This window comes from Ailuropoda melanoleuca, chromosome 11 (genome assembly GCF_002007445.2).
Source record: "Ailuropoda melanoleuca isolate Jingjing chromosome 11, ASM200744v2, whole genome shotgun sequence".
Taxonomy (NCBI): domain Eukaryota; kingdom Metazoa; phylum Chordata; class Mammalia; order Carnivora; family Ursidae; genus Ailuropoda; species Ailuropoda melanoleuca.
This window is the reverse complement of record NC_048228.1, coordinates 25,646,237-25,664,388: the sequence shown is the minus strand read 5'-3', so window position 1 is coordinate 25,664,388 and position 18,152 is coordinate 25,646,237. Positions and strand designations below refer to the sequence as shown.

At 34.5% G+C, this 18,152-nt stretch overlaps 1 protein-coding gene across 4 annotated transcripts in view; it reads left to right on the top strand.

Annotated features, from left to right (window-relative positions):
• Positions 1-18,152, top strand: part of GSTCD (glutathione S-transferase C-terminal domain containing) — a 131,458-nt gene that overhangs the window by 2,489 nt on the left and 110,817 nt on the right. For all 4 annotated transcript variants that reach the window (XR_004628756.1, XM_034671421.1, XM_034671420.1 and 1 more), the window contains exons 2-4: positions 7,129-7,566; positions 8,087-8,554; positions 16,457-16,708. Coding sequence is in view for 3 of the 4 variants with exons in the window: in XM_034671421.1 (XP_034527312.1) it covers positions 7,150-7,566; positions 8,087-8,554; positions 16,457-16,708 (1,137 nt within the window). In the remaining variant the exon portion in view is untranslated. The remainder of the gene's footprint in view (positions 1-7,128; positions 7,567-8,086; positions 8,555-16,456; positions 16,709-18,152) is intronic.

Genomic DNA, 18,152 nt, shown 5'->3' with positions numbered 1-18,152 from the left:
ATATCTAAGGTAATTAGCTGCTATCTAACTCTGTAGGGGCAAGCTTTTATATATGTAAAATATAGATAGAAAGAAAATAGGGTGAGATTTGCAACCAAATTGTGTTATTTTGTGAAATGTATAAAACAATCTAAGTTCCATTCATAATGTCAAACATTGGATGTGGTAAGAAATTTAATGAGTTTAAATTTTAGTCTTTAAGAAAAATGTAATTTCATACCTGTAAACTGTTGAACTATTTATTTTGTAAAATGTAAGCAGTTAATATGCAAGTAGACTTAGGGTATCACATATTCTACCATTTTGTGACTTCCTGTCACAGCAACAAACCGTTTTTTTTCAGTACTGGCAGGGCGGGTGAGGCGGGGGGGGGAGCTTTTCATTTTGACATGAATCCCTTCTTTTTACTGAGAAGTTTGGAAATATAAAGCATAATTTGTGGCTTGCCAGTCAAAATTTGTTTAATAGAGTTAATGGGTAAGGAATTTTGAGATAAATTACAAATGAATAAAAATAGCTAGTATTTATAGGCTTACTAATGTGACAGGCATTGTTAGGTTCTCACAGCACACTGGTAAATCTGATATTATTGTCCCCATTTTATAAATGAGAAAGCTAAGGTACAGGAAAGTTCTATATTGCTATTAAATATCAGAACCAGGATTTGAACCCAGTCAGCTCCAGAGCCTAGGCTCTTATCCATTAGTTTATATTTCTTGGTGTATAAATATTATACTTGCTAAGTAAGTATGTAACATCTAGTTAGGTTCCTAGTTCTCTTGACTCTGTATATACAAAAACTAAACTTCCTTTACAAGTTTAGATTGATTCAAGTTATACTTTTTTCCAATTCCACTCACAGAGGTCATTTTGTTTCTTCATTTCAATTTATATGTATTTGGCTCTTAAAGTAGATTTATTCATTTGGAAGAATGGTATCAGGAAGAATGGTGTCAAGAAGAATGAAGCTAATGTACCAAGATTAAAGTTCTCAATAGTATTGTCATTACAACAATTACGATATTCGTTTATGTACATTCATTCATTTATTTCTTGAACTAAAATTTGAGTACTCATAAGCATTGGAGATATAAAGTTGGGTAGTAAGTGCTATAAGAAAAAAAGGATAAAAGGCTAGGAGGTGATGGGAGTGCTTTTTCAATTCGGTTGTCAGGGAGGCTGCTCTTGAGTTACTATTCAGAGACCTCAATAAAATGAAGGAGGAAGCTAGGAATAAGGAACAGCAAGTACAAAAATTTCTCAACTGGGAGCATTCCTGGCTTCTTCCAAGAACAGCAGGGAGAACTAGCTGGAGAGGAGTGAGCAAGAGGGAGCAGAAGTAGGGAATCAGTTCAGAAAAGGATAGCTAGGGTCATTATAGGAAATTTGGAGTTTATTTTAACTGTTTTGGGGAGCCATTGGATGGTTGTGAACAGGGGGTGCGAACTGACTTATATGTTTAAAGGATCACCCTGACAATTGGAGAGTGGAGAAAAGTTGTTAATATCTGTAGTAGTCTCTATAAACTTAGTTTATATGACTTAGGTTAGGTTGATAGTGGTGAAGGTGCTAAGAAGTTGGATTTCACATATATTTCAAAGGTAGAAATAGTAACTTATGAGAGAAAAAAAGGAGCTGAGTGAGACTTCAGAATTAGGGGCCTGACCATGTGGGTGAATGGTGTTGTCATTTTATCAATAAGGGGACTATTGAGGAGAAAGGTTTAGAAAAATGTCCAAGGCAAAATGTCAAGTAGCGTATAGGAGTCTGAAGTTAAAGGGAAAGGATGTAATTGAGATAAAAGTAGGACTCATAGATGATATTTAAACCTATGGTATTGGAGATCACCTAGAATAGTCCTGTTATATTGTGAGTTGTGGCCCATTAATGGATCATGAAATCAATTTAGTGAGTACTATTTATTTATTTATTTTAGAGAAATAGAGCACACTAGAGCATGTGCACGGGGGAAGGGAGAGGGGCAAAGGGAGAAGGAGAAAGAGAGAGAGAGGGAATCTCAAGCAGACTCCCCCCTGAGTGGGTATTCCGGAGGGGGGCTTGATTTCATGGGTCATGAGATCCATGACCTGAGCCAAAATCAAGAATCAGACCCTCATCCAACTGAGCCACCCAGGTGCCCTGTAACCAGCATTAAAAAAGGGGGGAGGAGGAGGAGGAAAGGAAGGAGGAAAAGCATAGAATAAAAAATACCAGATGTATCCCATGTAATAGGATATTTCTTCATGATCCTTTTGTTTCAGTTTTATTCATGATCCTTTTTGTTCAGTATAATGAATTGCATTATAAAAGTCTTACTGTGTGGCATGATGAAAAGGTTGAATACCAGTAATCAAAGGAAGTGAGTGTAGTTAAGAATAGGGCAAAGCACTGAGCCACAGATTGCTAAGAGGTCTGTGGAGGATCCAATAAAGGGAATCAGGAAGGAACTACCCAAAATCTTCATTGTCAGATGATTGCTTTTAGAACAGAGGTTTTTATCAAGGATTACTGAGACCAGCACAATTGCTTAGAATAATGTAATTTTTGATGAGTTTCACTTTAGTGAAATTATTGCTGCAATTAAATTGCAATATGCTTCACTCTGAAATTTTAAGTTTATAAAAGGGCTACTTATATTAGAAAAATAGCTATTCCTAAATGTTTTCGGATAAGATCCTTTTATAGATTCAATTAATACTTTTGTATTGATGGACAGTTCTCATCCATGTAATGGAATTAAAATATACTTGTAAGGATTGTGAGGATTAGAAGTAATGTATAAAACTTGTGTGTGTTTAGCATAATTGGTGGACAATAAAATGTATGTGATATTATTAGAATTGTATTCTTTGTTCAGTCATTTAACATTTATTGAGCTCCTGTTAAATTCCAGGCACAGAGATAATTTCTTATTTGATAAACAATAGTTTGTTTTAGTGGTGCACTTTTTGGTCTTTATCTCTTAGGTAATATATAACTTAAGCTATTTATCCATTATGTAATATTTATTAGTTGCCATAGATCCAGACTTGAATTTTGAGCACAAAACTGTCAAAAGTTTTTTCAGCTTCTGAACAAGTATGCTTATTTTTTTTTCTATTTTTAAGGTTTATTTATTTTAGGGCACCTGTGTGGCTCATTTGGTTAAGCATCTGCCTTCAGCTCGAGTCATGATCCCAGGGATGGAGAGAAACTCAAGCAGATTCCTCGCTCAGCATGGAGGAGACACAAAGCTGGATTTCACAACCCTGGGGTCATGACCTGAGCTGAAACCAAGAGTCAGTTGCTTAACCAACTGCGCCACCCAGGCGCCCCCAAAGATGCTTATTTTAAGTACATTTATTATGTTTTTTTCTTGTCTCATTTTATACATGGATATGCACGAAGTAGTAAAATGGTTTTAGATTTTAAAAACCCTATGAAACTCATTCGCCCTCTCATAGATGAACTATTTCAATTTATCAATGCCAAGAGACAGTCATTAGAATGAGAATACAAAAATAAAAGGTGTAAATGCCTAAAATGTTAAGCCCATGACTGCTTCAGTTATGTTTAAAAATATCTTTGAAAGGGCATTTTGGTGGCTCAGTTGGTTAAGCATCCAATTTTTGATCACAGCTCAGATCTTGATCTCAGGGTCACGAGTTCAAGCCCAATGTGGAGCCTACTTTAAAAAAAAAAAACTATCTGTCTATTTATTTATCTATCTTTGAAGATTCACAAGTAATGAAACCAGGTTTAAATATTTTCTTTTTTACCTCTATATTCCCTCTGCAACATTTCCAAACAAACTGGCATGTCCAGGGAAGAGATGTATATTCCATCAGCTGTGTTCAGCTCCTAGATCTATGGTTTTATTTGCTGCTTTCTCACTCTGTCTCAAGAGTAGTTGCAGTGTGAACACCTGTCAAAGCTGAGCAAATGACACTACTGTGCGTGGCAGGAATGTAATATGGAATAACAGGAGCTGCCCCAGAAACCCTGGAGATCCAGACGATTCTACAGTACCCACCTTTTTAAAGCTCCTGACATAAAAATAATGAAGTAAGGAATCTCTACGTAGTAATGGAGAAGAAAAAAAAGAGAAGAGGGGTTTCTTTTGCCTATGATGTTTGCAAACTTAAAGCAAAAACTATGTTCTACTCTCTTGAAAAACACATAGTACAAGCCAAAAACATATATCAGATTTGTACAGGTTCGCTAATACTTAATATTTATTTTAGAAATTGCATTAGTATTTAATGGGAAGAAATTGCCCAGGGAGAGTAATTTTTTAACTCCAAGATCATTAAGTAACATTTTTAATCTCCCAGGAAAAACAAACAAACAAACACCAACATCTATATTGGAAAAATAAATTATGTTAAGAATCAACAGTACTTTGCATTTTCTCTCCGGCATCTCATTAATTTTTAGATATCTCCATGGGCAGGTTATTGCTATTCTATTCTGTTGACATTTAGCATTTATTAAGTGCTCACAGTGACAGAAGTTTATAGAATATATAAAAGCCTATTCTCAAGGTTCTTACATGCCTTGGAGAGTAACGAATATACATGTCCTCTAATTTTAAAAATATTTCTGCATATCCTAAACCACAGGCTGTAAAATAGTATATATTGTTCTCAGTGTTTTTTTTTTTTTTCTTTTTAAAGAGTTAGCAGGACTAGTCTCATAATTACTGTTTCCTAGACTGCTGGGCAAATGAGGAAATCAATGACGATTTCTTTCAAATCTGCTCTTGAAGCACTTAGGGATCTTCTGTATCGTACCCCACTATCAGCAGAGGGAGTTAAGAAGATCAGTAAATTATCAGGAATAGATTTACAGGAGCAAGTTCCTCAAATAAATTATTAATATCCTAGAAAATGTTTCTTTTGCCTGTGAGCTTTAGCAAGCACCCTTTATTTTGTTTTAAAGTAAACTATAGATGCAAAAAAATTAAAAATTAAAAAAAAAGATAATTTAGCTAGGGAGAAAATGATTTCCATGGGTTAAAACGTTGTTGCTTTTAAATCACATGAAATAATTTTCCTCTAGATAATCTTTTTAAAAAGTAACAAACCATCTGTTTTAGTAAAAGAAATATAAAACAGTAGTGATTACTTGCATTATCAAGAGGTTTGTACTTTACTAACTATATCCTTTTGTTATAATGAATTATTAGCTCTTTAACAAAAAAGCTGAGGACCAAGACACTTAGAGACATTTGACTGTTTTGCTTTTGATTAAAAAAACAACAAAAACTAAGGAACTTAAAATATAAAGGAAATTTAGTATGTTGACAGGTTCCTAAATTACTAATATTTCAAATACACTGAAAGAGTTGCTGGTATACTTTTCTAAGGCTTTTAGAATAATTTTTCCTCTATTGTCTTCCTAATACAGGTTTCCATGGTAAATGCTTTTAAAGAGTGCCATCTAGTGTTAATTTTGGAATTGTGATTTATGGATTAGAACACGGGGCATTTTAGACCCAGGAGATGTAGAAATCAAGCAGTTATCATAGTTGACAAAATTATTAAGGAATGTGACTTAAAACACCCATCAGTACTTTGACCTCAAGATTGTGTATGTCTGCATCTTTACTATTACCAGCGTGTGTATTCATGCATTCATTCAACAAATAATGCTTGATATATATATGTATATATATCTATACATATATCTCAAGCCAGGTTTGTATATAATGTATATAATATTAATGTTATAATGTGTGTATATATAACACACATATATATTATATATATATATTATATGTGTATATATATATATATATATATATATATATATATATAATCAGGCCATGTTTTAGGCATAGCAGTAAATAAAACAAAATTCTGTTCTTATAGAACATTCTATTTGTAACAGTTACCACAGTGGTGAGTGTGTTTAAGCGGAATAGTGTTTTCAGGGTGGTAGAGGTGGGGTTTTCAATTTAAATACAGTAGCCAAGGATCATCTCAGCAAGAAGCTGATACTTAAATAAATACCTGAAAGAGGTAAAGGGGTGTTTCCAGTTCCAGACACTGGAAAAAACTGCAAAAGCCCTGAGGTGGGAATGTACCTAGTGTTTTAGAGGAATAACAATCCACTTTAGCTGGAGCAGTGAGTGATGAGACCAAGGAGATCTTTAGGTCATTGTAGGAGCTTTGCCTTTTCTCTCAATAGGATGGGAAGATATTTGTTTGAGTAGAGTAGTGACATGATCTTGCTCCATTTTTAACAGGATCACTTTAGATACTAAGTTGAGAATAGACTAGGGGGAAGTAGGATGGAAGGCAGAACATAATTGCTGTAGTTCAAAGATAGGTGATGGCGGCTTGGATCACAAGTGGAAGCAATGAAGATGGTGTGAAATAAACATTTTAGATATATATTGAAAAGCCAAAATAAGTTTTTAATGGATTGATTATGGAGGTGTGAAAGAAAAGAGTAATTAAGAGTGACTCGAGATTTTTGGCCTGAGCAGCTGGAAGGGTGAGGCTCCATTAATTGAGATGGAGAGGATACATAAGAAGCAGGTTTGGGGTGTTGGGGGTGAGTGATTCTGGACATGTTAGCTCTGAGATATTTCAGTTATCAACATCTAAGTTATGGGGAACTTCAAATATTTTTCTGTTGTGATTCAGCGTGCAATAGCTCATCATATCAAAACCTACTTACTTTAGGAGAATTTCTCATGAGGGAATGAATATATCCTCCCCTCCCCCATGATTGTGTTATAGAGTCATAAAGAGAAGCAGTGTGGGAGGACCAGCATTGCCAAAGCTTCTCCAGACAACTCCTAGTATTCTTGGTTATTTATTTCCCATTTTATTCATCTCTTGTTCTTACCTGTAGCGAGACCCCAAAGTACTTGATTGGGAGGGTTCTATGGCTAAGCACCTGAGGTGTGCTTATTTTAAAGGAGCTGGCTGAAAATCACCCCTAAGACTAGTTAATTGCACCGGGTGGAAATCTTTCTTTTGGAAGGCATTTATTCAGTCCAGGAACAAATTCTCACAGAATCGTATCTATCACAAATTCTTGCTGATTTCTAGAAAAAGTTTTTAAATATTTGTCTTTTATTTCAGCTTCTAAATTACTATATTCTAAGGCCTATAACCACTTCAATTTATGCCGCAGGTGACCCAATGAAAGAAGAAAATGAAAGGCATTAAGAAAAGTCTTACAGAAGAATACCTGTACTTGGACTTTTCTCACCAAATAGAAGGATGCATCTTTCCTCTTCATACATCTGTAACTTTGTTTTTGTTGTCCTACTGTGACTGCAAAATCTTTAAAGTTTGCTTAGTCCCCGCTGGAGAAGGTACAGATATTTCACTAAAAAATGTAGTGCCCCAGGATGTCCAAGTACAAGTTATTTCAAGGCAGGAGCTTCCACCAATAGTCCAGAATTGCTGTTTACCTGCAGCGGTAGAAAAACCAGACAATTTCTGTAGAGCAGGACTTGCCGTTGTGCTGAGACACATAATCCAGAAGTCATACGAAGCTGACCCCTCCAAGAAGGAAATTTTGGAGCTTTTGGGTTTTAAGAAGACTTGCTTGAAAGCCTGTGCCGAAGTAAGTAATGATGGCTCTTCTGTTACTTAAAGCCATAAGGCGATAACACGTTCACTTGAACATTTGTTTTAACTTTCTGTGGGAGATGAATTAAATCCTGCTTACTTAAGAGTCTCTAGTAAACAAGGAGACGAAGTGGCCCTCACGGTGCCAATACTTTACGTGCAGCACTGAGAAAGAAGAATTCGAGATCTCTTTTGTGAGGTTTGGAGACATTATTTTTAGAAAATGACTTCTTTTTTTTTTTCATCTCTTGTTATAATTAAGGGCTTTTAAAGGAAATTTTACACATGAATAGGACCTCAAGTAGCAGTGCTTTGAAAACGGTACTTTTTTAGGGGTGCATGTACTTCAAAGGCTTTGGGAAGGAATATCCCCTTTATTACCGACATAAAAACCTAGCCCAGGGATGGCTCGGCTTCAAATGTCAAAACCAGTCTTATTTCCCAACAGAAAGTTTTCTTCAAGCTATGTTGAAAGTAAAGACTCCTTTCATTTCTTCTTTTATTTTGTTTTGCAGGTTAGTCAGTGGACCAGGCTATGCGAACTCACCATCCCTTTAGCTATTGAGAATTTTCTTAGAGAATCTTCTGACCAGCACCCAACTATCCCCGCAGAAATACTGCAGTTAGAGAGAAAGCTTAGTGAGCCTGTTAGAGTGCACAACGATGACAAACTCCGTCGGCAGAAGCTGAAGCAACAGAAGGCTGCTGGGGTCGGGCCTTCCCTTGCTAAGGAAAAAACAAAGAGCAAGGTGCCTACACAAGAAACGTCTGAAGAGTTGGACTCTTCATCCGAGAGCCTGGAACTGCAAGTGGCATTCTCAAAGCTCACAGTACTGGAAGAACCAGCTACCACCAACAGGGAGCCTTCTCACATCAGAAAAGCAAAAGCCTCTGACCTTCCGCCTCTGGAGCATGTGTTTGCAGAGGGCTTGGACTTCACTTTGGCCGATATCGTGCTCTTGCCCTGTATCCATCATTTTTTGGTAAGGTTTATCAGGAATGGATATATTACTAGAAGGTTCAGTCTATGAAATTGCCTGGGTTTGCATCCCTGTTCCACTTCTTACTATCATTATGCTCCTGGGCGAGTAATAAATACCTATCTCCATTTTCTTATCTATAAAAAAGAGATCATAGTACCTATCTCATAGGATCAGTGTGAGGAAGAAATGACAATTTGTGTGAAGTGTGAACGTACAGTGTGTGGCATATAGTGAGCTCTCAATAAATCATAGTCATTGTTATAACTTTTAATTTTGAGTTGCTAAAATTTTGGCAATTGTTATGATTATTAATTTCAAATTGCTCTTGCGATTATTTTCAAATTTTAAAGGTTCCAGTATTAAAACACTAAAAAAATCTTGCCAGCTATATTTTATAATTAAGCAGTCACTTAAATACTAATTACATTATATTAGGTATTATTAAATCAGAAATATTTTATCATCATGTCTGCGTGTCTCTGTTCCTTATAAGATTACATTCAGTAGCTGGCTATGCTATTCAGTGTTGTGGGAGAATATAAATGGAAAGTTTTCTTTCTTAGTATAAGAGTGTGTGTGTGTGTGTATTCTTTTTCCTCTCTGTGGAGGAAAAAAGAACAAGGTAAAAATAATGTTAGAGTGAACATGGGAAGCTATAGCTCTCTGCAGCTTTCCAGTTGGTTTTCAAGAGCTGCATTTTTCTTGCTTTGAAGCATTTCATCCTTTCTCCTAAATAGGAGTCAGATATCAGATTTCATTCTCATATATCACCAGCACTTCAGGTATCTCTACTGACAAATGAGAAATGATTTCTAATGAAAATCTATTTGGAGGCCAGTGCTTCACTAATAAGTTAGGCGGTATTAATCAATTGGCATTTTCTTGAAGAACATTTCTTTTTTTTTTTTCTAAAATAGAAACAAAATAAGATTAGAAACCAAAATAACTTCAGAATTAAAGGATGTGAAAAAGAGATTCAGGAATTCTTTAATTGTTGATTAGTATTTTAAATGTCATATGTATTCAGAGTATCCACTGAGCTGGTTAGGGAGAAAACATCAACTTTTTTTTTTTTCTAGTCCAGTGATTTCTAAATTCTCTTACTCTTGACTTTCCCCTTTATTACCGACTTCAATCATTACAGCAGTTACTTGATATGTATTATGAAATACTATTGGTGTTTGTGGCTTCTTGGTCTTCTTGGATAATTGTGTTTGTTTTTAATTTTCTAAGAACTAAAAGTGGCACATCCACTAATTGATTCATTTGAGAAATTTATTGAAAGCCAACTGTCTATAGCAGGTACTGTTGTAGGCACTGGAAATAGAGTGATGAACAAAACAGATAAGGTCCCAACCCTCATGGAATTAATATTCTAGTAGGGGAAGAAGAAATGAACAAGTGAACAAATAAATAATATATATTTAAATAATAGCAAATGGTACAAAAAAAGAAAAACTGATAGAGAAAATGAATATTTGCTTTCAAACCCAACAAAACAAATAGAAAATTGGATTTACCTGTATGAAGTTGATTTTAGATAATTATCCGAACATCCACTTTCAGCTAGTTTGCATTTGATTTTAGCTTAGTTTAAATACTATTTACCTAATTAGGACCAATTGAGGCTGAAGTATTTTTAATTGAGAGGGATTTTTTCCCCCTCTTCAATCAGGTAGGACATCTACTAGCTGCTACTATGTAAATTTACCTCATACTACTGAAGAACTTGGTTCTTAGTTTAAAATAGGGGAAAACTTGTACACGCAGCCTTTATTATTACACATATTCTATGATTAAATTTTTCTGTATGTAAACAAATTCTCACAATATTTTCCTTTGTATTTTTCTTGGATCTGCACATTTTCTTTCAGGAATTAATCTTTCTTGCCAAAGAAAGGTATGGTTGCTATTGTTTCTGTTATGTCCATTTTGCTCCTGTAAGTCCTCTTGGGTTATGAAGCAGTTGTTCGAGTTCAGGTAGTGGCTATGATGCAGAGCATTTATGTTTGCATTAATACACATTGAGTGATGGAGTGTGGGTCCAAATGGTCAGACTCAGGATCAAGTTCATGATTGGGAATGAAGGTCAAGTTACTAGGTTTGGATCAGAAACATAGAGCCAAACCTAGAGCAAGGATTTTTGGCCACAGGAATAAAGGCCAACAATACAAAAGAGCAGTCAATTTTGCTAAGTCAAGTTTTGAAATACCAGAGGTCAAAATTAGAAAAGCTAGGGAAAATACACAGTTCTGCTAAGCAGAAGAAAGCCAAAGATGCAAAAACAGTAGTAGGTAGAGTGGCCAAGGTGCTGTGTCTAAACTTGCTCCACGCTTTTCTTCCTTTGCAGTGGTTATTAGTTTGCAAAGTTAAGCCAGTAGCCCAGCACTTCATTATGGAAGGTGCCTGACAAAACCCTCTCCCCTGGAAAGTTTTAGGAATAGACTTTAAAAAGAATAGATTAAAATGCACACCTCTTATGATTTCTGTTTTTTAAATCATTTGCTAACATCTTCTAGTAGTTATAGCAAGCATATAGGAGAAATAGCAATGAATAGCTATACTCCGGCAAAATCCTGATGTTCCCTGATACCAGAAAATTGTATAGTTATTTTTAAGTTGCTACTAGTAAACAAGTGTGCTTTGATAGGACTATTTAAAAGATTATTCTAATCCCATAAGACAAAATTTGCCATTTCATAAAATATCTTTATAATTCGAACACTTAGGATTTAACTTTTTATATGTTAACTTCTAATGCTTTGAATTGAGTTTTTAAAAAGTATGACACATTTACTTAAGTAAAATTATTATAGAAATTTATTTTTAAGCAACAGTACTTATGTTAAATGTCTTTTTCCCTGTCCCTGTTGTCATAAAATTAGGGAGTCTGACTGTTGGCTGGCATACTGTAAAAACTATGGATGCCACTTATTTAGTGGTTAATCTGTATATTCCATATCCCCTCCTATACATTATTAGGTCCTCAAGAGTTTTCAGTTTTAACTCACCAGTTCTATAAGTAAAAAATGCAGAATTGGGATTATATTTCCAATTAGATAATTGACTGCTTACACTGCTCACCTAAACATTTGTTAGTTATGACATTTTCAAAAGAGTAGACATGACTAAGGAAGTGACATAAAGTAAGTACAAAACATTTTATATAATAAATGATGGGAAGGTCATGCAGAGGAGATATTTTGGATAAATGTAACATCTTGCTTCTCTCCAGGCAAGTTTTGCTGGCCCTTATTACAATTAACTACAAAACCATTAGGGTTTCATTTTATGCTCTTGGTAGCAGCAGTTTTTTATCATTATTTAAGAATAAATCTTATTTTCTTGTCTTTAAGTAGCTGTGATATTTATAGTGGTTTTGATTTTATCAGACAGGTAACTTTTTTAAAAAAAATTTCTTAGGAACAAATATAATTTTCATCTCACACATTTTTCATTAGCCACTTCGTTAAATATATCTTCTTGAGTGTAATGAGTGTGGCTCAGTACCTCCTGAGCTGTCTGGATATGAGCAGAGCAGCCTGGCATGTTGATTAAAAGGGATGACCTGTCATGCAGCGGAAAACTCCTCGATTTCTCTTAAACATGAATTATTGTTACTTAACCAGAACTTATTTTCCAGTGAAGGAAAGATGCCATATGCATCAACAAATAAGAATAAATCACTACCGGGGCACCTGGGTGGCGGAGTCCTTAAGCTTCTGCCTTTGGCTCAGGGCGTGATCCCGGCGTTCTGGGATCGAGCCCCACATCAGGCTCTTCCACTATGAGCCTGCTTCCTCCTCTCCCACTCCCCCTGCTTGTGTTCCCTCTCTCACTGGCTGTCTCTCTGTCAAATAAATAAATAAAATCTTAAAAAAAAAAAAAAAAAGAATAACTACCAAGGAGAGGAAAGGTGAAGAAATTAGAACATTTCTTATTTGATTAATTTATCACAATTTAAGCTCAGTTCCCTTAACACATAAGCTATTTGCAGGCAATTAAGAATTTTGGCAAGGAGGAGCTGGGGTGGCCTAGTCTGTTAAGCAGTTAGACTCCTGATTTCAGCTCAGGTCATGATGTCAGGGTCATGAGATGGAGCCCTGCCTTGGGCTCATGTTGGGCATGGAGACTGCTTAAGATTCTGCCTCTCTCTCTTTTATTTTTTTAATTTTTTTAAAGAATTTTGGTGAGGATTATAAATTGTTTGGTTCCCAGAGTACCATTTAGACAGTCTATTTCAAGCTATTTTACTTCAACTGACAGTAAACAATGCACTTTACAGGTGACTGAGCACACTTGTACCAATGTAGACATTAAATATACTTGTAAGTATTATAAAACAACCCGCCTTACTACATGCTGCGTACTCTGATATTTTCCATTTTATGCCGTTTTTAAAACTATGTTGATTTCACAATTTCCCCACAGGTCATAAACAGCTGTTTCAAAAACACTAATTGAAGAGATTCTTCTTTGAAGCTAATAAATAGTTCCTTGATCATTTGTTCACTCAACAGAGTATTATTTGCAAGGCAGTGTTTTAAGTGCTTGCTGTGGACAAAGAGTTAGACATAAACCTTGCTCTTACAATTACTCCAGTTAAAATAGACTAAAATATACATGCATGTGAATTTTTCATTAATTTTCTATCCTTTCTGGCTTCTGCTTTGGTACTGATTATTGCTAGATATATTTGTCAAGATTTTCTTGATTTGACCTTTTTATTTATCTATTTGTTCATAATCACCAGTCATAATCTGTTGCTGACATTATTACTGTTTCTATGGAAACAACATTCAGTGCCTCAGAAAGAAGCAAGAGCATTCTAATTTTTAAAGAAATTGAAGTTTGGTGGTGATGGTAGGGAGAAAGCATCTGGCCAAGAGAAAACAAAAAGATAATTTAAATCAGGAATAATGGTTTCACATTTTCTAATTTGAATAAAAGCCTTACGTTAAGTGCTGTGTTATAAAAAATTCCCTGTAACTGTTGCTAGTTATCTTTTCACTTCTAAATGTCTATAATTGTATCTTTTATCTTTTTACTATTTTACTTTAGTGAAATCTCCTCCCTACACCATCAAGTCTTTTTAAAAAATATGGTTCTGGGAGTGTTTCTTACATAACTTTTAGGTAATACTGATTTGATTCTGTGTTACAATTCATACATTCAGGGAAGAAGGCTTCACTAAAGGAAAAAAAAAGAAGGAACTTTAGATCACTATTAAAATAAGAGTATAGCCTCTCCATTTCTCTCATTCCTACACTTCCCCCATGAGTATATAACTTCCATTGAGACTCCTCAAAATACAGCAGTGACTATAGACTCTATAGATATGAAATTATAATCACTTAAAAATACTACAAAACATACTTTAAGGAAATCCACACTTCAACTTATTTTAATTCTCTCCCCATTAATCACTTGAACTCATGTTCATAACTAAGTACCTATTAAGTATTTTAGGTTTTTGACTAAGCAATGTCCATTTACTCTCTATCTTCAGTGTGTTGAGAACTTAATGAAATATAATGAGGGTTGGGAACAGTGGAATGTGTTCTTGCCCATGAATTATAGATGAACGAATTTCTAGATTTAAAGGAAGTTGACTAAGGAAGAGTTTTTAGAAAGGCATAAAAATATACTGCCGATGGAAGATGGTAGAAACTGGAATACAAGGTATATAATTTTCCAAAATGATTTTCAATTGTAGCATTTATAGACATTTTGAATGTTTTCATGTTATTTCTATTAATTATCTTAGAATAATCTATTTATATTTTTCATCCTTTTCCCACTAAGTATTGGTCTTTTCCATTATACATATATATTTTTGGCGTATAGGATAGTCAGTATGTGAATACATTCTTGGTTTGTGTGCATATAATATTTATTATTATTCTTCAAGTAGTTCACAAATACCTTTTGGGCCTCTTATTACTAAGACGTTAGTCTTTTGTTAGTCTTATTTAAATAGTATGTTTTGATTTTTAAAATACCTTTAAAAAATAGACTATTGTTTAGAGTAATTCAAGGTTTATATTAAAACTGAGCAGAAAGTACAGAAAGTTCCCAGATACCCTCTGTCCCCACACACACAGTCTCCTCTACCATCAACATCCTGCACAAGACTGGTACATTTATTGCAACTGATGAACCTACATTAACACATTACTATAACCCAAACCGTAGTTTATATTAGGGTTAACTCTTTGGGTTGTACCTTCTGTGAGTTTTGACAGATGTATGATATGCATCCATCATTACTGTATCGTACAGAATAGTTTTACTTCCCTAAAAATCGGTGTTCCACCTATTCATCCCTCTGTCTTAACCCCTGACAACCATTGATCCTTTTATTGTCTTCATAGCTTTACCTTTTCCCAAATGTCATATATTTGGAATTATACAGTAGGTAAGCCCCTTAGATTGGCTTCTTTCACTTAGTAATATGCTTTTTAATGTTCCTCTATGTCTTTTCATGGCTTGATGAGTTCATTTCTTTTTAGTGCTGAATAATATTTTATTGTTTGGATGTACCACAGATTATCCATTCACCTATTGAAGAACATCTTGGTTGCTTCCAAGTTTGGGCAAGTATGAATAAAACTGCTATAAACATCCATGTGCAGGTTTTTACATGGACATAAGTTTTCAACTCATTTGGAGTGCAGTTGCTGGATCATATGGTGAGAGTTGTTAGCTTTATAAGGAATTGCTAAACTGTCTTTCAAAGTGGGTGCCCCGTTTTGCCTTCCCCCCAGCAATGAATGAGACTTCCTTTGCTCCATATCCTTGCCAGCTTTTGCTGTTGTCAGGGTTTTGCATTTTCATCCTTCCGATAGGTGTGTAGTGGTGTCTCCTTGTTTTAACTTGCAATTCTCTAATGGTATATGGTGATGAATGTTTTTTCATGTATTTGCCATCTATGTAACTTCTTTGTCATATATATAATAACTGCCAATACTTAATTCTGAGGTGTCTGTTCAGATCTTTTGCCCATCTTTTTAATTGTTTTCTTGTTGAGTTGCCCCAATTTATATATTGTGAAATGAATACTAAAAATATAGAAAACTTCACTAAAGAAGATATTTGGCAAATAAGTACATGATGGTCACCATCATTAATCACAGTGAAATGCAAATTAAAATCACAGGGAGATATTACCACACATGCGCTAGAATGGTTCAAATAAAAAAGACTGACAATACCAGTCATTGGCAAGATTTGGAGAAATTGGGACATTTTCTACTGGGGATATAAAATGGTACAACCATCAGGGAGAAGAGTTAGGCAGTTTCTTTAAAACTTAAGCATACAGTTTCCATTCAACCTAGCAACTTGTCTCCTAGTATCTACTCCTAAGAAATGAAAAACATTCAAACACAAACAGTGGTGCATGAGTTCATATAGCAACATTAATCCTAACTATCAAAAACTGGAAACAATGCAAACATTCATCAACTAGCAAATAGATAAAATTTATTATTCCATACAATGATTACTACTTACAATGAAAAGAAACAAACTACTGATAAATGCAACTACATGATGAATCTCAAACTTAATGCTAAGTGAAAAAAGACACATTTTATGATTCCACTTATATGAAATACTAGAAAAGGCAAATTATAGACATGGAAAGCAGATCAGTGGTTGCTTATAACTAACTGGGGAAGCAGAGATTGACTGCAGATTGTCACAACAGAATATTTTGGTGTAAGTGTTCTAATACTGGGTTGTGGTGGTAGTTACACAACTGTATAAATTTGTTAAAACTCCTTGTTTGAACTGTACACCCAAAATGTGTGAATTTTATGGTATGTTATAGTACCTTGTCAGCTACTATCAGCAAACAAAAAATATGTTATTGGTATGTTTTGTTCTTTGCCTGCCTAGGTAATTATCTGCAAGAATCTTTCTGAAAAGCTGATAGAATTTCCACTGCTGGCTGCTTGGTACCAGAGGATTCAGGAAGTGCCGAGAGTAAAAACAGCAGCTTCTCAGTGTGGGATCCAGTTTCTCCATTTACCAGAGTTGCTGGCCACGTCAAATGAACAAGACTCAAACTTACGTGAGGTCCCAGCTGTGGAGGAGCAAAGTGATGCTGCTTTTATAGGCGGACCAAGACCTACTATGACAAAGTTAATGGTACTGACAATGTTTTTCTTAAAATTTTCTTTGACAAATTCCATGTGATAATGTTGCTGAGCATTCTACCCCAACTTGTAGTTATTTATTCACATTATTTTTGTTTTAAATTTTATTTGTAACTATTTTATATCATCCTTACCCAATTAATGTTTCTATGTCTTTTGCATATAAATGAGGTATAGCAAATTGAAGATTTTTATTAGTATGTGTCTTTGAAGCCAAGTCAGTCAGAATATGTATTTTTTAAAAGTATTTTTCTCAAAACTTTTTTTTTTTAAATATTCAAGACATTAGCCAAGGTCATATCACATCTGGTCAAATGTATTGTTTTAACCTGATGTTTTTCTGTTGCAAGGTTTTGGTCTCAGTTTTTAAATTTCAAGATGATGATTTGAAGTTAAAGAATATGGAAATGAATATCTCAATTTACTTTCCAAGGTTTTGTCTAAGTTTAAGGTGTTTTAGTTCTTTGAATTTTGTTTTTACTTTATTATTTTAATACCTTTTTATATAACACATATGATTTCTTTTTCTCTCTTTGCCACAAAATTTGTTTCTAATAATACTAATTGTAGAAATTTTCCCAATAGGCTTTATTTTCTCTATCATTCTAAACAATTTACAAAAATGTTTTGCTTTTAACTTCAACTATTTGAAGATTTACTTGAATAGAGGAAAAAATCAGGAAGTAATTTGAGCTATTCATCTGAGTCGTACTGAAAAAAGTATTCATTATATTTCCCCACTTGGGTTAGGAAGCATTTGAGTTCTATGGTTAACAGAAAGTTGCTGAATTAGAAAAGGACAAGAACATTTTCGTAGTGACATCAGCCCCTTATCTCGTTAGTTAAGCTTTGTTAGCCTAGTGATGAAACAATGAAATAGGATTTTATAGTTGATTTTAGAAGAAGGTATCAAGGCATGTCCAAAGTTTGGTGTTCTTGATCAGGTGACTATACTGTGTGGGGATCTCAGTTTCACTTCTTGAGTTTTTTTAAAATAAATAATCGTTAGTAATTTGTTTTGCATTAAAATACTAATTTTCAAAATTTCAACAAACCAAAAATCTGCTTTTAATTCATACTTACACAGTCCTGAAAGAAAATAGGTGATTCACATTTTTTTACCTATGTTTTTCTAGCAATAAAATGACATTAGGGAAAACATTTGTGTTTTGTACATATTAAAAATATTTATAAACAATGAGAAATGAATAACAAATTTAAATTCAGGAAAAGTTAACAAACAATTGTAAAAATAAGCTGTCTTGTAATACCGTAAAAAATAAAAAGGAATCCTGAATTTTTAATTTACAGGCGGTATGTTAGTTCAGGTCCCCCAAGCAGACCAAGATGGGGTTAGATGTGCAAGAGGTCTACTGAAGGAAATCTGTGCGGTAAAGTGGGGAGAGAGACAGAGGAGGCTGGGAGAGCCGTCAGTC